At 43.3% G+C, this 21,631-nt stretch overlaps 1 protein-coding gene across 3 annotated transcripts in view; it reads left to right on the top strand.

The window, feature by feature from the left end:
* The window catches only part of LOC109289207 (high mobility group protein HMGI-C-like), a 42,948-nt gene that overhangs the window by 14,279 nt on the left and 7,038 nt on the right, over positions 1 to 21,631 (top strand). For 2 of the 3 annotated variants that reach the window (XM_019505180.1, XM_019505181.1), the window contains 4 exons: positions 4,380 to 4,604; positions 9,252 to 9,338; positions 10,723 to 10,770; positions 14,624 to 14,714. In XM_019505180.1, the coding sequence (XP_019360725.1) occupies positions 4,512 to 4,604; positions 9,252 to 9,338; positions 10,723 to 10,770; positions 14,624 to 14,714 (319 nt within the window). In that variant the 5' untranslated portion in view covers positions 4,380 to 4,511. The remainder of the gene's footprint in view (positions 1 to 4,379; positions 4,605 to 9,251; positions 9,339 to 10,722; positions 10,771 to 14,623; positions 14,715 to 21,631) is intronic. The other variant, XM_019505182.1, reaches the window with a different exon arrangement.

Genomic DNA, 21,631 nt, shown 5'->3' with positions numbered 1-21,631 from the left:
CCTAGTTTTTTAACTAGGATGGGGTGAGAGACGGTGTCAAAGGCCTTGCTGAAGTCCAGAAAGACTACATCCACCGCGACACCTGCATCCATGGCCTTTGTGACCTGATCGTAGAAGGCAATCAAGCCTTCGATTAATCGATTAATTTAGCCTGCTCGATTAATCAAGCAGACTCCCACATCTTGTATTGACACCCCCATGCTTCAAAATGGTGGTGGAGGTGCTTGAACTAAAGCTCAGTGACAATGAATAAGTTTTAGGTCAACTGCCCCTGACGCCATTTTGAAGCACAGGAATGCTGATACACAAGACGCTGTGGCACTTTAATTAGAGCAGCTCTCGGAGCCTCTCTAATTAAAGTGCCATCCCCACCCCCCTCCCCTTGGAGCACATGTGAAAATACCCAATAACTTGATGCCATGATATGTGCCATTCTATGTCCATGCTTCTAGGAAGACACCCTGAAGAGACTTGAATCCTATTGATTAAATGCTACCAGTCTGCTGTGTACTATCCCAAAAGAAGGGGAGAGTCCTGTTGGCAGAGACTGCTTATCTGTGTAGCCTCCAGGGATGAAAAAGACTGGGGTTTTCAGGCAATACAAAAATGGAAAGGAAATGTTTGTTGCTTCTGTTCCACCCCTAAACTTCAGGGTTCAGGTTAATGGTACCTTCCTTTGATACTGGCTATACTGGTGGCATGACCTGGGAGACTAATAACCATGCATGCTGCTGTTCTTCCCCAAGTTCTTTCTGAGTAAAAAATATTGGTAAAACAGGAGTGACCAGTTCCTATCCAGTGAAGGCCTAGCAACTGTTTCATGTGGTCTTTTGCTTCAGACTGCATTACTATAATTACTATTCCTACAGCTGCAAGTCGAGATTAGTCAGAAACTCCAGCTTGTACAACATGAGATGGCTACCACCTGAGTGTGAGTATCTACTGAGAAGAGAGAGATAATTAGTCATGTTTGTCTGAAGTAAGTCAGAAGGCAGGGTAGATAAGAACTTTTGTAGACTAGAGAACACATCAGACAATTTCCCCCAATTTCCTACTTGCTTCTGAATCCTCTGGTACATAGGTTTAATCTTACTCTTCAGGGTCATCTCTGGTATTAGATCAGGATATCTGTGGACAGAGCTGACCTTAGGGGGGTGTGGGGCCCGGGGCAAATAAGCCTGTGTGGGGCCCCCTTAACACTGCGCAGGGCCATGGTACCCCCACAAAGGGGCGGGGGGTCTCTGTGCTTCTTCCACAGTGCAGGACTGAGCCACCAGCTTCAGGGGAGCCTTGCAGGAGGGGCTGCAGCCTCTCTGCTTGGCTCCACGGGCCCCCCCCCAAAGCGCGGGGTCCAGGGCAATTGCCCTGATTCACCATACCCTAGGGATGACTCTATCTATGGAACTCCCTCCCCATATGTACCCTACCACCAGAACTGAGATGGGAGAGGGACTGTAATACCAACTGAACCCCCAGATATAAAGAGAAGACCAGATGTATACAATCAGGTGCAAAATTCATCATAAATGTAGATGGGGTGTCAATCTGAGTAGTGTCAGAGTGAGGAGGCTGAACAGGCAGAGAAACAAATTGTTTGGAACTGCATTAAACTTCGGTTTTCTATCCAGAAATTCCTCTTACGGTGTGGACTGACATTGTTGTGAAACCCAAAGCCTCAGGAGCTAGGTAAGAGGCACTGTAGTGGCTTTCATGCCTAAGTCCCTGGTTGAAACAAGGCCTGAATCAGTTAAGAGCCCTTTTTCACATGAAGTTGCCTGAACACCCCATGTGAAATGAGTTGGTTGCCTTGTTCCATTTCCTTGTAGACTTGTCTTTGATCCAGAGAGTCACTATTATTGGTGGTGGTATGAGACTGCCTTGCTGATTTTTTTTCCTCCTCTGTAGGATGACAAAGGGCTGAGCAGACAGATTTTTTTCACAGCTGTTCAAATATTTCCCCTGTGCTCCCATGGCTGTATCTTCATTTTTTGGAAGGAACTGAGACACCTCTTGGATTTAGGTGATTTCCCCCAGGTCACACAGGAAAAGTCTTGTACGTTCATGAATGGAACCTTACGAATCCAAATAGAAGTTCTTTCTCCAGAACAGGCATGAAGCAGGGAAGCGCGTGTAGCTGCTGCCCATACTGAACCCTACAAGACTAAATAGATTATTTAGTCTGCAAGGCTAGGAGTTGAGGACTTTTCACCACCACTAAAACATAAGGTAGAAATGAGTTGCTTTAGATGTGACCCTCAAATGAAAGTAGTTGTACTGTCATGGGTAGGCATGCAAAGGCAGAACCAATACTCAGACATCTGCAGGGTCCCTTGAGAGGCTAGTTGTATCTACTTGGAAACTCCTCTTGTTGATATTTTATACAAACTGTTCTTTTCCAGCTGAACTGTTCCTTCATGCATGTTTCTCAGATATGTGATGGGCCAGTTAGGCATGAGGACCTAACCTGAAGAATTTCCAGTGAGATGGGGAAAGACTTTTATTTTTCATCAGTAAGATTTCTTCAGTAAGCAGTACAAGGCACTACTAAGGCCTCAGCTGAGTGGGTCTGCAATTATGATCATCTCTATTCAAGAAAGATGAACTAAAATGGAATGGATATAGAGGAGGAATTCATGAATGATTAGGAGAACATAGCTCCTCTTCTTATGAGAGGAGTCTCTAAACAGCTTGTTTTGTTTAGCGTAGGCACCCCCCTCCCCACCCCACCCCTAAAAAAAATGCTGAGATGGGAAGTGATTACTGTCTATAGATATATCAGAGGGGTAAATACCAGGGAGAGAGAAGAGGTATTTAAACTAAAGGACAATTCTTGTGAAAGAACAGCAGGATATCAACTCATTGTAAATAAATGTGGGCTGAAAATTTAAAGTTTTCTAACCATCAGAGTACTGAGGTTCTGGAATAGCCTCTGAATAGGGGTTGTGGGCATAAAAGGCAAGCTGTTTAATATGAAACTTAATTAGCTGATATAAATGATTTTATGATGTGATTTCCTGCAATAGCAGGGCACTTGGTAGCCTAGGAGATCCCTTCTAGTTCTTTATTCATGCAGGAATCTGCCAGGAAGAGAATGTATTCCGAACTGTTGCTACAGCTCCCTTTTCTGGGAATATCATTGAACTTCCCTAACATCTGAGTGCTAACAGAGTCTAGGGGCACAGTATCTCTTGATCTGCTGGTAGTGTCAGTACAGATATGAGCATTTGATTTCTTGGAAGGTGAAAGTAAGTTCTCATAAGGTGAAAGTAAATCGTTATTAGTTTTCTTATTGGAACAAAAGTTTTCTCTTTGCTCTGCCTCCTGCTTGTCTTTTTTAGATGCTTTGACTAACAGAATTCATTTTGTTCTGTTGATGCAAGGCATGAGCCAGATTTTACCCTACATTTTACCTGAATTCAGAGAATCAAGCTAAGGTCTTTCCATCTTGTCAGTTGAGTGGACGGAAAAGCTGAGCATGCAGCAACACCTGTGGGTTTGTAAAGGACCACCTGGTTAGAATTTAAGTGTTATTCATGCACAAACAGAAACTGAATTTGGTTTCTGCTCCCTTATGCATTATTTTAGAACAATGAAGAAAATATTATAATGCTGTGCTGTGCATTGATGGTGCATTCTCCCATGGATTCTGTGTGCCGCTTGTCACCACATGTCACACCTGCAAAAGTGGCTTAGGAACTGAAGTTTCATTCAAAGGCAGGAAAACTGGAAACCTAAATGTATCCATCACTTCTGAAAGTTATTTGGTTTTCTCATGTTCCATCAACAGCTCATGGCTCAAGCTATTTCTTGGAGCCAAACAAATTGGACCAGAGCTGTTTCAGCCACAGAGGATTCTACATGGGGCATTGGGTAGGAGAAGCTGGGGAAGAGGTAGAGTGATTCTGCCAAAGTGAAATTACTATTTCAAATAAACTAATGTAAAGGGTCCAAACAAGATACCTTCTTGTATCTGAACAAAAATGTGCCTGAGAGACGTAGACCTGATTTGCCACAGCCAGGTTGTGTCTGTCAAACGCCATTCCATCCTATAGAAAATGGCAACATTAATATAACACCTGTCAGCAAAAGCTGTAACAGTCCAGAAGTCAGGGGCTAAGTCCTCCCTTTTGTTGTTGCTGTCCACACAGTACCTGAAGAATTATAAAAACATTTCTGCCTTGAGGACAAACACCAGCACTAAATTCATCTTTTTAGAAGAAACAGTAATGAAAGGAGAGGGGCAGTGGGAATAAATAAGTGCTTATAGAGTATTGCTGTGCTGCTGGAAGGTTGCCGTATCCTGAACTCTGTAAACCCTTCTCACTAGCAGGAAAGTAGCAAGCTTTCATGCCTGACTGTCCTTATTTATATCCCTGCAGGTGGAAAAAGGTCTCTTAATAAGAAAGGAGAAAGACAAAGCAAGGAGGTGAGATTTTCATTTCTGTTGTGTCAGGTGCCCATGGAAAAGTAATCTCTTGGGCTACCATCTGGAAGCTGTGGGACGTGCCACCATGAGCAACGACGAGAAACAAATGAACCCTGGCTCATCCCCTCCTCCCGAACTGCCAAAGAGAAAGAGGGGAAGGCCAAAGAAACAGCCACAAGTGAGTACCTAGTGGCCTAAAAGCCCAGCAGGGAATGCTGGGGTATTAGGGATTGAAAGCAGCTTTTTATAGATGTTATGTTTTTCTAGGTTTAATCCAGACTACAACCGTCATTATATATGCATGGATGTCTGTAGCCTGAATTAAAATGGCTCCAGTCCGAATGAATGGTCCATTGAATGAGATTTAAAGTTAATGCAGACTAGAGCAGTCTGAACTAGGCAATTTAAATAGTGTTAATTGTTGCTTTTAGGAAAACCAGTCCTTAGGAACTTGGCAGATAAGCATTGCAAATATCAGTCCCTGCAAGGGAAACTCAGTTGGATTTTTGTAACACAAGAGAAGCAACATTTTTTACCAAGTTAAATGTGCCAACAACACCTGACTAAGCTCCCAGCCCTGCCCCAGTGCATAGGCCACTGGTCTGTGAAGAAGACCTGCCCTGCCCCCAGCACATTGGCTGAGATGGTCATCAGCACCCAGGTCAGGTGCACCCATGAAGGCTTCTGGAACAGCACTTTAGATAACTGTCAGTCGGCTTGCAACAATGTAACACTGCTTTAAACAGTCTCATTATTGCCTCCTAAATATCTCCAAGGGCAAGTGCTAAATGCATAAGCCCACGCACAGAGGCTGCCAATTGGGTCTGTTAAGGGGCTGATGGTTAATGATCTTCTATTCACCCTTAATTCGAATTGAAATTTGATTTGAACTGTGTGATGTGAATCAGTTAACACAGTTTAGAACAGTGGTTCTCAACCTATTTTATACCAGGACCCATTTGTAAATATTGATGGCCAGTCCTGACCCAGTGCCCCTCACTCCCAACCTGCCCCAGCCCCACAGTGTGTGGGGCAGAGGGGGGTGTAGACCAGGGGAGGGGGATGAACAAGCAGTCCTTTGCAGGCTGGGACTCTGCCAGCCTGCAATGGGTAATGTGCAGTGTCCCATGTTTTTCTCCTTTAAAGGAAAATCCATTTTTAAAGTTAGTTGATCCATTTTCAAAGTTTGTTCATGACCCTTTCATATATTCTTGTGACCTGCTTGTCGGTGACGATCCATGGGTTGAGAAACACTGGTTTAGAAAATGGTGAGCACGTCCACAAATGGCCTTACTGACAGAGACAAGGCTGGGTTTACTTGAGTTATAGACTAATTTGGGCAGGCATAATTTGGTGTGGGGAGGAGGGAAACTTGAGAGGAAAACACCCTACTGCTCAGAAAAGAAAGAACATACACACGTTGGCACAGCTGCTGCCAACAGCAAGTCCCCAGCTGTCCTCACCCAACCTTCAAGCCAGCAGACCATGTCCACATAGACTGAATTATTCCAAAATGAGTTAACCTGGTATTTGTAGCACTCAAGACTACTAGGGTGCTTAACCCGTTTTGCTTCTAAATGACTTGCAATGGGGGAAGGGACTGTGATCTTTTTTCCCCTATACCAAGCACCCTGCTGGAATGAACAATATTTTGCCATCTGTGCAAGGTATTCAGCATATGCATTCAAAGCTAAATGCAGGCAAATGTGGTTCCATTTGCACCCTTGTATAAACAGAACACTGATTATTAAAAAAATAATATCTCAGCATACACATCTCTGTTATAAAGCCTGTTTGTGCTACAGTAAATAACTATACACATATACACGTAGGCAGCCATCTCTCTTTGCACACACCTACATGCATCCTGTCCCCTACTGCACCAATATGTCTGGTACACTCTGCAAACCTCACAAAGAAATAATGTGCTTTCCAAATAACAATGGTCAAGTGAATTCCATAGAAATATCAGCACATACAAAAATACATGGAATACTTTAGCTGTATTATACACATTGAAGGTAATGTTTTTTAGCATAGCGTACAAGAATAGCAATCTCTGTGTTAAGATGGTCAGTCAGTGATATTCAGGAACAATGACAACAAAAACATAAGTCTGAAATCAGTAGGTGTCTTCTGACAATATCTTCACTGTCTTAGTGTGAGTTTATTATTGGTTGCTTTCCGAATAACACTTGCATTTATTTTCCTTTTCGCTGTTATTTACTTTTTTTAAAATAAAGTCTCTCTCTCTCTCATTGCCAAGCAAACAAATCATCCTTCTGGGAAACACTGTGTTATACTAAATGATATTATACTTAGTCTTGACTGAGTTTCCAAGCAATTTTTCAGAGAACAACAAATGAATTCAACTTAGCGAATGCCTTTTGGTGCTATATCAAGTGCTTCTTTGCAGTTGGTATAGTCTTCTGAGCTCCTTTAAGATCTACATGAAGTGTTTGGTAGCACTTCACAGTACAGTTTACAAGTTCAATAGGATGGGAGTGTCTCGTGATCCCCCACCTCCCCACTCCCTTTCCTAAATCCTTTTGGCATTTAGGTATACAGAAAAGCAGCAGTAGAGAAGTGTTTATCTAGCTTCGGTATTATATATACCCAATTATTGTAGGTTCTGGCCACCCCAAAATCTTTTAATGCATTTATCCTCATAACCTCCCTGGTAATTTGGCAAGTGCTATTATTGCCATTTTGTGGGTGGGTAACCAAACCGAAGAGAGATTTAGGTCTATAGCACCTCCATGCTGTGCCTGGAAGTGCTGCCCTGCAGCATGCTGCATCCTTGCTCCTCTTCTGTCTGTGCTGACACCTAAAAATGTGGCAGTATGGCCCCCTTAGAGCTCACTGAGCCTGTGCCCAGAGCTGCACTTAGGCTCTCTGTCTTGGGTGTGTTTGACACACATGCTCCACCACCTGAAGGCAGGCAAGATTCTTTGCGTAGATGTGATATCTTGTATTAGACCAACTAAGTAGTTGGAAGAAAGTTCTTTGCAAGCTTTCAGGCATAAACACTTTCATCAAGCATAGAGAGACTCTGCTTGTGTTATGTGTTCTCTAAGGTAGATGAGAAGCTAATTTACACATGCAGGTCTGTGAAAATCCAAATGAGTGGAAGTTTGAAAGACAATAGGTGGAAATAGGAAGGGAGGGAAATGTGTGAAGGAATGCAAGTGGTCAGCTAGAGGCAGGTTACCTGGGGTATCAGATGGCTGGCAGGTTATGTGTCTAAATCCAATGTCTATATTAAGTCCATGATTTTTTTTTTGTATCCAGTAGATTAATGAAGTAAAGTTTGTAGGCTTATCTATGAATGCTGTTTTTAAGTTCCCTTTGAGGATTAGAACCGAGAAATTGGAGAGGGAGTGATTGCCTTGTAAGAAGTGGGCACCCACAGGTAACTGGATTTCATAGATTCATAGACATTTGGGCTGGAAGGAACCTCGGGAGACCATCGAGTCCAGCCCCCTGTCCCAGGGGCAGGAAGTCAGCTGGGATCATAGGATCCCAGCAAGGTAAACATCCAGATGTCTTTTGAAGGAGTTCAGAGTAGGTGCTTGGACCACTTCCAGTGGCGGTCTATTCCAAACCTTGGGGGCTCTGACAGTAAAGAAGTTCTTCCTTATGTCCAGCCTGAAACGGTCTTGGAGGATTTTGTGACCGTTCGACCTTGTCATCCCTTGGGGCGCTCTGGTGAACAGGGTCATAGGGAGTTTGCTTCTCATGATGAGGTTAGCGAGGTTCAATGTTTGTTTAAAGACTAGGATGGGCAGTTCTGGAAAGATCTCTTTAAGAATTGGGTCTTCTACTAGAATGGGTTGCAACTGTTTGAGGATTTTCCGTATAGATTCCAGGGAAGGATGGTATGTCATAACTAATGGTGTGCATTTCGTGGGGATTTTCTTTTTGTACAGGAATTCTTTGCATATCCAGGTGGATCTTTCAAAAGTGTGATCTATCTCTCTGGAGGAGTGTCCTTGTTAGGTGAAAGCCCTTTTGAGATTTGTGAGGTGATGATAGCAGGTATTCTCCTCAGTGCAGATTTGGTGATATCAGAGATCTTGGCTATAAATTACAGCTTTTTTTGGTGTGTTTTGGGTGATTGCTGGTTCTGTGTAGCTTTGTGTATTAGTCTGTGGGTTTCTTGTACATGGTGGTTTGTATTTTACCATTCTGGATAGTGTTCATCATGATTATTGTTGAATTTGTGATGATGCAGAGTCTCCCTATGTCTGACGGAAGGTGTTTGTGCCCGAAAGCTTGCAAAGAACTTTTTTTCCAACTATTTAGTTGGTCTAATAAAAGAGGTCACATCTACCCAAAGAATCTTGCCTGCCTACGTCCTTAGACCAACACAGCTACAACCAACAACTTCACCACCTGAAGGCAGCTATAGGCCTCATGTCATTTGGTGCACATGGCACAGGAACAACTGAGTGAGGCTTGCTGAACAGTGGCACTTCCAGGCAAAACATGGGGATGAGCTGGACATGCCCTATGTGACTAACCAAAGTCACAAAGGAAATCTGCGTCAGAGTGAAGAATTAAATCCTGTTTCCCCACATCTCAGGCTGATGAGCTATCTGTAGGTCCATGGCTCCTGTCGGTCAGTGTATTGTTGCTATCGTGTAAGGCTGAAGTAGTGTTTAGCATCTAGGAATGGGGAGGACAGCCAGCTCTCTATGGAGTACCAGCAATGCTCCATTAATCAAGGACCACAGAATGTGAAATGCCGGGCACCAGTGTCATATGTTGTTGGATTGCTAGATGTGTGAAAGTTGTTGTAATAGAACCCATCCTTTTGTCAAAGCAGGAGCCTGAGGAACTGGTGCCCCTAAAGAAGCCACGTGGAAGGCCAAAAGGAAGCAAAAAATTGAATACTACTTCTGGACAGACAGTAAGGCTGTGATTCCCAGCCATTTTGGAGGGGGTGGGGTGTCCCCCAGGTGCCTGTGCCACACTCAGAGATGAACCCAGAAATGTCGGTGGTGAACCTGGAAGTGTTCTTCCTGAACTCTTCGACTCTCCTGAGGGTTCCCTGCAACCCTGATTTGGGTCATGACCCTAGGCTGGGAACTGCTGTGGCAAGGGATGGCAATTTATGGGTATATGTGATGTAGGGGAAGATTCATAAGCTGTTACTGAAGAACAAGGAGGAAAGTACCCTCTTGAGGGCAGGAAGATTGTTCTTCTGTCTCCCTCTGCCCAACACTGTCTACTTGCATCATACACCAAAATTGCCTAGTCATCATTGTCCTTCGTTACCCACTTCTGCTCTCTGCTCATCTTCATTGCATTGCATCCTGCTTTCTCCTCTCTTTCTTCCTCCTCCTCCTCCTTCTCCTCTTAGTACTTTTAATACCTTTCTTATTTTGCATAATCCCCCAACTGTTGGCGGCATCCTCTGACCCACCTGGTTGATGTCCTGCCTCTAAGCTGTCTAGGTCTCTTTCACATCTTCTCTTTACTTATCTTAGTCTCAATACTATTTTACCTACCTGTAGTCCTAATCTAACCGCCTCCTTGTTAGCCCTACCCATTCCTCCCCATACTCATCCTCATCCTTATACTGTAGCCCTCTGCCGCCTGATGTGCTTCCTACTGCTTATCATTCTCTTTGTCATTTTTGTTCTGGGTGTTGTTCTAGTAGCCATCAGTCATCTAAATCCTCCTGCTTGTCCTTCACTTAGTCCTTTTCCCTCGCTAATGCTTCTCATTTGCTGTCACCATATAGTTCTCATCTGGCACTCCCTTTTTCCTAGTCACATTCCAACTTATGCATCTCATTTGCCTCCTCTTCTTAAAACTCTGCCCCTTAGTTCTTCCTCTTTCTAATTGTTGTAGTCTTCTTTTTAATTCACTTCATCTTCCACTGTTGTTATCCTTCAGCTGCACCTGATTGATGGCCTCCTTTGTGCTGCCTCCTACTTTGTCTACTTGTCTTCTAAATCCTTCTCCTTCTTGTCCTAGACTTGATCTTAATTTACTTAGTCCTAGTTCTAATCTAAATGTGTCTGTTTTTCATCTGATGGAGCTGTGTGACTAACAGCTGCCACCTTACTTTTCCTCTTTTTTCATTGCTATATGATCACTGCCAGTCTTTTCTTAGTTCTCTTTCTCTGCTGTTTCCTCTGTTTAGTCCTTCTTTTTCATTCTCCTAATCTAAACCCTCGACCTTCCTTCTCCTACCTGTCACACTTGTAGATGCTATGCTGAAGCCTTCCTGATCAAGTTTAATGGCTTACTCTCATTTAATTTCGTTTTGTTTTGTATTTTTAAAGGTAGAATCTCCACTTGCAAAAAGACCAAGAGGGAGACCCCGCAAGTGGGTAAGTACAGTAAGGTCAACATCCCCTTTAATTCCCTCTCTTTCTTTGAGAGAAGAAAATGAAGGAAACCACATTTGCACTGAGAAGAAAAATGGTGGAGTGTCCTTCAAATAGAGTTCCCAGGATAACTGGGCTTGGGGGGAACAGGAGATGGAGCCTGCAGCACAGGGAAAGACGACTCACTTAGCAGGAATAAAAACCACCAACATCAGAAGGCTGAGACAGCATCAGCATGAAATGAGCATTGAGTAGTAGACCTGTTCCAGCGAGAAGACTGCAGTGCGTGAATGTGAGGGGAGAGGGTTAAAGTCCCAGAGAAGAATTGGCAGAATGCTTAGTTTTAATTCTGGACATCAGTTGCTTGCCCGTTGGCCTGCAGTAGCCCAGCTGTAATCTTCAGGGGTTGCTGAAGAACTCTTCTGTCCCCTGGGGCCAGCAAGGAAAAACCAGGTGCTGGTAGCTGTCATGAAACGTTATTTCTGTTATTTCCATGTCATTTAGAACTGTGAGCTTATAAGAGATCAGAAAGCCAATGCTTTTTAATTATAGAGTTACAGAAACCTAAAAAAGTAAATATATTAAAAGCTGAAGCTTCCTTAAGAGGATAATTGTGAGGGGGAACCTGCAAGATACAGAGCACTGACCATCTTGTAAAACACCTGCTGATACAGTCTGCCTTGTGGTTAAACTGACAGCAACTGGTAGGAAGGAGATGGGCTCAGCCATGACACTCCACTCTGTTTTGCAGCTCTTCTGTGTGCCTTGTATACAGCTGTAGACCAGGGCTGCGTGAGGGGAGGGCTGGAGAGGAGTAGAGGATGCTGGGGGAAACATGGCAGCATCCAGACAGGAGTGTAAGGACATATTCCTGTCACCTCTCAATAGAAGTGAGGTGAGGAATAGTAAAAGAGCAGAAACAGTGGGATTAGGAAATGCTGCGTGCTGCTGTTGGGCTAAACAGAAAACTTGGTCCAACAGATGAAAACAGACCAGTGTTAGGGCAGTAGTCAAGAGCTTGGGAGACCCCCTGCATGTCTCAGTTCCCATCTGTAAAATGGGGCTAACGGCACTGTGCTACTTCCCCAGGGTACTGTGAGCAAAATACTTTAAAGATTTTGAGGTGGTCAGAGACTGCATTAGTAGGGTCATATATGCAACTTAGAAAAGGCAGGAGGCATTCAGGATCTGGATATAATTACAAACATTTTCTGGAAATATCAATAAAATCCAAATTAAACATTTCTTTTTGGGTTGACTGATCCAAATCAGAGCATTTCAATTAATTGAACTAAATCTTAGGGTATTTTTACACATGCTCCTGGAGTGTGGGGGCAGGGGAGCATCTCATGTATCAGTGTCCCCGTACTTCAGAATAGCAGCAGGGACAATTTACCTAAAACTTGTTAAAAGAGCTTTAGTTAAAGTGCCCCTGCTGCCATTTGGAAATGTGGGGACACTGATGCATGAGATGTGGAGGCTGGCTGGAGTGCAGTAATTGCCACACTCCAGCAGACTGTATTAATCAAATCTGCTCCAATTCACTGTAATTACAGTGTGTTGGAGCAGCCTCCTGGCTTATGTGTAGGTGCCCTTAATGTCTTGTTTCTAGTCAGTTAAATATTATTCAGTATCTACCTGAGTTGCTAAAGTTCATCATGTGCCTCCTGCCTCTAGACTTCTCTGTAGTCCAGGATACCTGACTCAGCTACCTTTCCCACAATGCACTAGAGTCCTCTGAGTGAACTGATGTGTGCATCATGGAATAGATAGTTCAACTGAAGAGGAGAATGGGGACAGACGTAGACCAGTCACTGCCATAGCAACTACCACCAGAGCAGGAGTCTCTACTCAAACTCTGGGTGAGCAGGGAGCAGTTCACCACTGAGTGGAGATGCACTGTCTCCAGGAGTGATGGGAATAAAGCCAAATATAATAATTTTAGAATTTCTAATTTTAAGCACTTCTGGTTAAACAAGCTAAATCTGTAAAGTCAAACAACCTAAATGTTAAAAAGAGCAGAACCTTAGAGGCCTGTGCAACAGTAATTTGGCATCTATGTGCATATGCATCATGATACACTCTTCAGTTACATCATTACATTTTTATTTCTTTAGGATCCTTGCCTCTTTCAGGGCAGTGAGTGGGTACAGATGGATCAGGGCAAGTTTTTAACGGTACACAACAATATAAAACTGGAGTGATAGAAACAGAAGAATAGTCTGGAACGTAGAACAGAGGAGCATGAAGTGCATTATGTTTGTGGAAGCTGGCAGGTGATGGAGGTGCTTGTGAAAGCAGAGATTGGGTTCAGCAGTTCGGGAGGTCCATTGATCCATATGACTTTACATGGGACTCTAGGGAGGCAAAAGATAAATTCCCAAGTGCTCTGAGGTGAAAATACAATGAGTATTAAATGCCTACAAGTGGTCAGGACCTCAGTTTTGCAACTGCTAGAGTGCAGCTCTCCCTATCATCATTCAGGTCTTTGTCATAGAAGTGACGGAGGAGAAGGAAGCCCTCTCTCCTCACTGAATCACTGATATCACTTCCTGCAGCACCTGTTTTCTTTCTTGGAGGTCTGTAAATCACATTCTGTCCCATCCCAGTTCTTCTTAGCTTCTAAAACTGATTTAATCAAAGCCCACTTACAGCCAACACTGGTAAGGCCTTGTGACATTTGGGGGTGTAATCCTATTTTATTTTAAGCACCCAAATGGCACTTCACTGGCTGTGTAACTGCTGTTTTGGGACTTGCAGACAGTTTGTCATCTGATTTCATGTGCATTTCGGATATGCAAGTGTCCACATGGCTGCTGGGCATGTTCAGTGATCTGTACTCCTGCCAGGCAGATATACAGCTCCATACCTGCATAGCTAGGTCAGTAAGGTCTAAGTCTTGAAACTGTAGCTATGCAAATCCCATAACTAGTAGCATAACCATGTTTTGCTTTAGCCCGGTAGCCTAGTGGTTAAGGCACACACTCAAGAAGTAAGAAATCCTGGGTCTAAGCCAGTGGTGGGCAAAATGATAGGCCTGACCACGAGCCAGACTCCATTTCCCAGCAGCCCATGCCCACATTGCTGCAGCTGTTTTCCATGGAGACCCCAGGAGCAGCGGTACCATGACAACATGGAGCCAAGGCTGCCACAGAGACCAGTTCCAGCAGCACTGGCAGGGTGTGTGGCTGGGCGGAGAGCTGCTCTGGGGCCAGGACCGGGATCTGTTGACAGTGGTGTGCAGGCAGCAGATCGCAGTTCTGCCCAGGCTCCAGACCACGCTGTCACCACCACAAGATCCCAGCCCCAGAGCAGCTCCTTGCCCAGCTATGTGCTTTGCCAGCCTGGGGCCAGTCTCCTTGGAGACCCTAGGCCTACACTGTCATGGTGCTGCCACTCCTGGGGTCTCCATGGCAACTGGCTGCAATGACCTGGGCAGGGGCTGCTGGGAAATGGAGTTCACTGCAGGCCTGATGTGGCCTGCAGGCTGGACACTGCCTGCCCCTGATCTAAGCCCTCGTTAGCTACAGAGGGTTTGAAACTCCATTTCTTTAGCTTCCCAGTATAGTGCTCTAACTACCAGGGTACAGATTAGGCTTTAGACAGCCCTAATTCCTTTTGGGTTTTCAGTTTTTTAAAATATTGAGATTTTATTGTTTCGTTTTTTGCTTCAATCCAGGCTTGTGTTTTTTTGTTCTTTTTTAAAAAATATGAACAACTTCACAACCTCAGTGCTGCACAGTATTTGGACAGAGTGCCTTTTCAAGAAGACACAAACTAAAGACTATTTTATTTGGATTGACACTGTTTGCTTTATTTTCATTTTGTATTTGTTCACTGATGTTTCTTTTTACAGCCTCAACTAGTGAGCCCAGAGAAAAAATCCCAGGAAGAATCCCCTCTAGGGAGCAATGACCTTAATTCTAACTCATCACTGGCAACAGAAGGTTTGTGATTAAATGAATAGAATGACAAGAGGTTAATGTATAGAGTTACCCTTACAGTAAACCCTGCATGCATTCGTGAACCTACGGCACTCTGGTGTATTCTACAAACCGTGTGTTGTTGGGATGCATTACCGCTTGAATGGGAGATCTACAAGAAGCACTGAATCAAAAAGTGTTTCTAAGCCAGTATGTGATATTCCCCTCTAAATCAGTTCTGAATATTCCAGCATGATGTTAAGATGGCTGAGAAGGAAGAAATGGGGAAGAGAAGCACTGTGCTTTCTCTTTTCTAGCCATTTACATGTGCAATTATGGGTGACCTTGTATTGTTTGCATTATACAGGAGCTCATAGCGGTCCCTTCTTGCCTTAAGGTATGAATTAAGGCTCTCTTGGCACTTTTTCTGGTGTTCTGAGGGTGCTAGCATTCTGGACAAATTTCAATATGGATAATTACACACTCTCTTTGGTATCGTATTCCTTTTGTCTTCCCCTTGTGCAGTATTGGGTGGGGTTCTGTGCCACTAAATGATAGCTGGGATTTTGCTTGAGATGCCAATGTTTCAACTACAGATGAAGTGCCAACTGTGTATGACTTAGATATAATGACTGCAAAGTTTATTCAGATTGTCTGAGATGAAAGACATCTGAGAAAATGACACCACTGTCTTAAGAAACTGGATATGGACATCCTCCAAGACCTGAACCCATCACAAATCTGGAAGAATTTGAGGCTAGAATTCGCACTTTGCCCATTTCTAACACAAATGGAGTTTTATATTCAATAAACATTGCAGGAAGCTATTTATTAAACATTTTCCCTTGAGTGGTGGTGAAAGGGAACCAGCAACATCAGAGGCAGATGTTGCCACTTACACTGATGTGCGGTTGGCACAGCTGCACCCTTATCCTGCTACTGTTAGTGTTGTTTAAAGTGGCGTGCAAAGCAAACTAACTGAAGTGAAGCGGCCAAACCCAATCTTGGTTTCTTAGAAAGTCCCTGGAAATGCCATATGACAAATGCCAGAGATGTTAACCTCAGTTGTTCAAATCGGTTTCCTCTCTGACTCCCACTCCCATATCACTTCCTGCCACTGAGTTACATGATGACATCAGCACAGCCACAGGCTCATAGGTGATGAGCTCACTTCCTGCCCAGCTTTCTGCTTGTTTTCTGACTTGGGTAGAGCTCTTAGCATCACTCAAAACCACAATCTGTGTGGTACTTTCTTCTTCTTTTTAGCTTGAGTTGGATTGAGTACAGTTGCTTGAGGAATACATTTTCCTCCTGTTACAGAAACAGATACGATTGGATAAGCACATGCTGTGGTGAGTGCAAGATGTTGATGCAGTGTGTGCTACTGTAGCATCCTGCTAACTATTTCTGTATGTTGTGGTGTGGAAGTGGAGGTGTGTGTTCTTTAGATGGAGGTAAGACAATTATAGCAGTAGAGACAGGAAGGCTGCTGAATCCTGGAGTAAAATGAAAGTGTAGCAGTAATACTTGAGCATACATAGAATGAAATCTGATCCTTATCTTGAGAGTAATTCATAGCAACTTTTATTCAAATGATGGCCTGAAAATGAATCTGAGAGGTAGTCTTATATTGGACTCTTTTGTGTAAGGAAGAAATAATTTACTGGCTTTGAGTTTCTGGAGACCTGATAGATGCAGCTGCAGCAATGCCCAGATGGCTAGCTTCTGAAAGATGCAGGTCCACAGAACTGGCTCAGACTTAAAAATCGACTAAGATGCAGCTGTGCCATTGACAGGATTTGCACTGTCCATAATCCAATGCAACTACTGTGAGATACCTCTTCCTCCACAAATCCTGTGCTGAAAGGCTGCAGGCATGTCTATTTAAGAGCTACCAGGTGAGGATGGAGGTGGTAGAATGGAAGTGAGTCAGGAAACTTGCACGTCTTTGGGATTGTACCAGATAGAGCTCCAACTAATGTAGATGGTCCCTTGAGATATGAGAACTCTGTCAAGGCACACATTTAAAAAATAAACCATGGATGTGATCTGATCGATTGCTTGTTGACCACCTCCTAGCCTTTTAGCAAGACAGAAGAGAAAAGAGGAGAGAAGGAATCAGAAATGTGCAGGACTTCTGTGATTCTGTACAGGGGGAAAGACCTGAAGAGCTGGGAAGACAGTTGTAGAAATTGCAGTTTGTTTGCCAGGCCCCATGCAGACAGAACTCCTCCTCTCTGTGGTATTTCCAGGTCCTGATTACTGGGCTGTCCAAGCTGTGTGGCAGTAGAAGGGGGTTTCCTAACAGCTCATAGATTTTGCTTTGCATAGGTTTGTTGTTTCTTTTCTGAGATGACACCAACCATTGATATGTCTCTGGTTGCTTGGGCTGGGTGCTCACCTCATGCTGCTGCTGACAGATGAATGAAGCCAGCGTCACATTCTTCCTTTAAACCACATGTGAAGTTTTGACTTGTTTACTGTTTCAGTAATAAATCATCCTTTCTAGTGAAACAAAGGGGAGCAAAGGGAAGCCCCCAACTCCACAGTCAGGGCTGCCAGGACTTGGAAGGAGATTTTGATTTTGTTTTTACCCTGCCCATCTCCCATCATTGTTCACTCCCTCAGACTCCTGTTGGTACTCTAAGAGTACTGCCCAACTGTAAGCTGCTTGTGTTACTCCTTTTCTTGTGCTATGTCCAGTTGCCATCCCAGCTTTCCTTGAAACATGGGGCCAATTGCAGATCAGAGGAATCTCACTGATCTTCTTTGGGACACACTTTCCTATTCTGGCCTTGTGGCTCATCAGAAACAAAGGGAAGAAATGATTGGCATGGCAGCAGAGAATAGGCCAAGCAGGTACCAAGTACCCTCTGGAAGAACATAGAGGAGGTTTGTTAGTGTGGGGATATGTGTCTTTAAAAGCTTCTGGTATAGGCCAGTTCGAGCTGGATGTTATATTGTACAGAGGCTCCTGAGCAGCTGATTGAAGGAGACTTCTGTCAGATTCCTTGGAACAAAAGTTAAGAAAACATGTGTAGAAAAAGAATGGAGCAGTTACAATCCCAGCAGACGTGAATCTCTGAAAATGAGGAGGCCAACTGTGAGGAATGTGAAGAGTACTCCGCTCTTCATCAATATTAAAACCTATGAATGGTGTATTTTTTATCTGAGGTTACAAAAAGAAGATGAAGACACAGAAGAGTCTGTAACTGACTGGAAGCTGAAGAGCTAGTATTGTAATTGGGAGGAATAACTAACTCTCTGATGAGACCAGATTCTAGTTGGAATCTGGGACCAAAGCTTCGAGATAGACTAAGGGAAATACAACATTAACCCTTGGAAAAGCAACTAGAATTTTCCAAGTAAAGCAGGTATCTCAGTCCAGAATGAAACTCCTGGAGGTAAAACAGTGCTCAGATGTTGCGGACATGACAGAGCAATGCTAAAATGTGGTACAAGAAAGGAGCTGAGGCAGAAAAGCATGCAGAGCTCAAAGCTAGAAGTACCAAAAAATAGCACACAGAGCTGCATGTGTTGTGCCAAACCCCATGAGCCAAAATAATGCCTGGGACTTGGTAAAAGTACAAGAACAGCAACAAAGCATCTCAAATAGCAAATGTGTGCAGGCGATGGCAGAGTGCGCACAGGAGAGACAAAGAGAATGGCAACCACTAGCTCAGAGGAATGCTGCAGAGGAGCAACAAACAACGTTGCAGCAGCCGGTGAGTGGAACATCAGTCTGGAAGGCACAACTTTTATTATTAGGTTACACACAGGTGCATAATCCAATATAATGCCAGAAACAGTGGAATTAAAACTAAAAGAAAATCCACAGACAGAAGAAAATACATGGGTAAAATGTAGGGTTTACAGTGGTGAGTTTATCTCCACTATGGGCACTTACAAAGTGACTGAGTAAATAACCAAATGAAAACATACAATTAGTAATAGGTCATTTTTTTCCCTTTCTAGTACTATTTTGGGTTAAAATCTGTCCAGTGGTTCGTCTCATCAAGTAAGGGTTCTCGCTGGAAGGGTGAGAATCAAAACAATTGGGTAAAAGCTTGAGAGCATCTTGTAAAAAGTAAGAAGCACAAGAGCACAAAATACAGCCTGAATTAGTCTCAATTCCCACAGAATCTAAATTCCTAGGAAATTTCCCTTTACTCCAAGGTAGAAGCTAAAATAGGAGCTGCAACAGACTTATTGCTCAAGGAATCAGAGTGAGTGGAAGAACCAACAGAGAGACTGTGCACCCATTTGTCACTATAAGAAAAGAGACAGAATCACTTGAATATATACCCAAAAGAACTAAATAAATATGGTAAAAGGGTATTGATACAATCCTCTCACCATGGTATGGTCAGAAATGAATACCTTTGGTTTATGCACCATAGAATGAACAAAAAGTGAATGCCAGCATCATCAAATAGAGAAGAAGGCTTTATTTTAGATTATTCAAAAAAACTAGAACTCTTGGCTCCCAAATGATACCTTTTATTACACCAACTGGAAAATCACAAGAAAACTCCTTTTCTGCAAGCTTTTGGGATTAAAGTCTCTTCATCAGGCTCTGGGAAAAATATAGATGGTACAAGATGGTAAAAAGTCCCCATAGGTAGGAAATAAACTTCATTTTTGCACAGAGGGAGCTGAAGATGGAAGGCTGTCCCTCTGGGTCCATGAGGGTGTCTTTATTTTAGGTTACAGTTATGATAGATTTTATGTCTTTTTTTTATAGAAGGTGACCAGTGCTATCTGAAATTGACCCTTAACCACTTGCTAGAAGGCATTTGCCAAGTATCCTTCCAATAGTACAGAGATTTTTTTTTCAGTGACAAATCATTGGTTTTCAAATTGAACACAAAGCTGGGAGAGATTTGGTGGCCATAGATATACTATCTAAATTACATACATAACAATTTGATTTATTAAAAGCAACAAAAAACTGTTTGGGCTCCAAAATGTGGGCAGTGATTGCCAGAATTAATGTTGATGATGAGATTGCAGAAATTAATTAAGGCTATTGGTATAGGATGGCCAGGACAGCATACTCCTAGCACCTGTGTCACAAGAGATACTCTTACTGTCACGCGAATTTGTATCCCCAGAGGGATGTATATTATGGAGGAATAGATTCCAAAAGGTCTGAACCAGTTTTTTAGCTAGAGGTGGTCTCAGATAGGCGACAACAATAGCGGGATGAGATGGATAAGGCCCAGGCCATGTTACAACAAAAACTAATGCGTTTACCAATACCTAGAACAAAAGTGGTGTTGACATCCTTAGGGGAGCCTGGCAGAAACCAATGAAGCAGTGCAGAGCATTGCAGGGATTAACTGAATGTTGGCTAATTCTTTTATTTAATAGATTGGCTAGAAGTATTTGATAATTCACATTAAATTAATATTAATTGTTATTACTATTATATTTGGGTGGGATGGGAAGGTATGGATGGGAACTGAGTCTTTAGGAGGCACTGGTGGATTCATTTGGAATTAATTGTTGTTATGCAGACTCATATTATGTATTGCTGACCTGTAATTGTACAACTCAGATACAGAATGAAGCAGACCTCTGCCAGTCTCTTTGGGTCTGAGTGATCACTGAATTAACATAGCTGATAGCAAAGGACAAAAGTTCTGAATGCAAGAACTCCTTCTTCAGGCAGAAATCCCATCAGGACCAAACTATGGCACAAGTACTATTGCCAGAAGTTATTCTACGGATCACTTTGAATGCTGAATATGTATGAAAAAAATCATGGTTTGCTGAATATATATGAAAAAAATAAGGTGTGTGCAGAAGGTATTGGAACAATGAATTGTTTACTGAACTCTGAATTAAAAAGAAGTGACTTGCACAAGGCCCACATAGGAAGCCTGTGGCAGAGCCAGGAAGAGAAAAAATAGAACAGACAAAGCTAATCAGAGACATGAACAATACACCAAAGAAAAAGGAGTGACTAGAAGATGGACTGTATGGATTTTGGGGTTTCCTAAGGAATGTATCTATGGGAGTAGAAGCTTTAACTTAGGCACTTTTGGCTAGATTCTATCCTACCTATCTCCTTCTGTTACCAGGTAACTCACCACCTGGACATGAGAGAGCAGGTTGACATTGTATACCTTGACTTTCAAAAGGCCTTTGATCTAGTATCCCATGATGTCTTTGCAGGATTGTGAGCTTAACTCTGAGACAGTCAGGTGGGTGAGAAACTGGCTGCAGGATAGGACCCAGAGAGTTGTAGTGAACAGATCTGTGTCATCCTGGTGAGAAGTGGGCAGCAGTGTCCTGCAGGGGTCAATGCTTGGTCCAGTGCTTTTCCACATATTTATTAATGATTTGGATGTGGGGTGAAGAGCTCACTGGCCAAGTTCTTGGATTGACAGCAAGTTATAGGGAAGTGTGGTCATGCTTGAAGATAGGTTACAGATATGGGCAGACCTAGACAGGCTGGCAAGTTGGGGTGGATTGGAACCTGATGAAGTTCATCTTTGAGAAATATAAAGTGCTCCACCTCGGGATGAGCAACCCCCAATACACCTACAGGCTTGGTGGCACCAAGCTGACTAGCACCACAAATAAAAGGGACCTGGGCGTAATAATAGATCACATGAATATGAGCTGGCAGTGTGATGAAATAGCCAGTAGGGCAAATAATAATCTGGCACACACCAACTGATGCATCTCCAGCAAAACCAAAGAAGTGATTCTCCTGCTCTACTCGGCATTGGTGAGACCGCAGCTGGAGTACTGCGTCCAGTTCTGGGCACCACCCTTTAACAAGGACATGGACAAGCTTGAGAGAGTCCAGAGAAGAGACACCCATATGATCAGAGGTATACGAAGAAAGGCTGAGGGAGATGGGACTCTTTAGCCTGAAGAAAAGAAGGCTGAGAGGGGACCTGGGTAGTATCTTACTGCTACACTAGGGG

Source organism: Gavialis gangeticus, unplaced genomic scaffold (assembly GCF_001723915.1).
Source record: "Gavialis gangeticus isolate Ggan-Ray unplaced genomic scaffold, GavGan_comp1, whole genome shotgun sequence".
Lineage (NCBI taxonomy): Eukaryota > Metazoa > Chordata > Crocodylia > Gavialidae > Gavialis > Gavialis gangeticus.
Note: the sequence above shows the minus strand (reverse complement) of the source record. Positions and strands in the feature narration are given on the sequence as shown.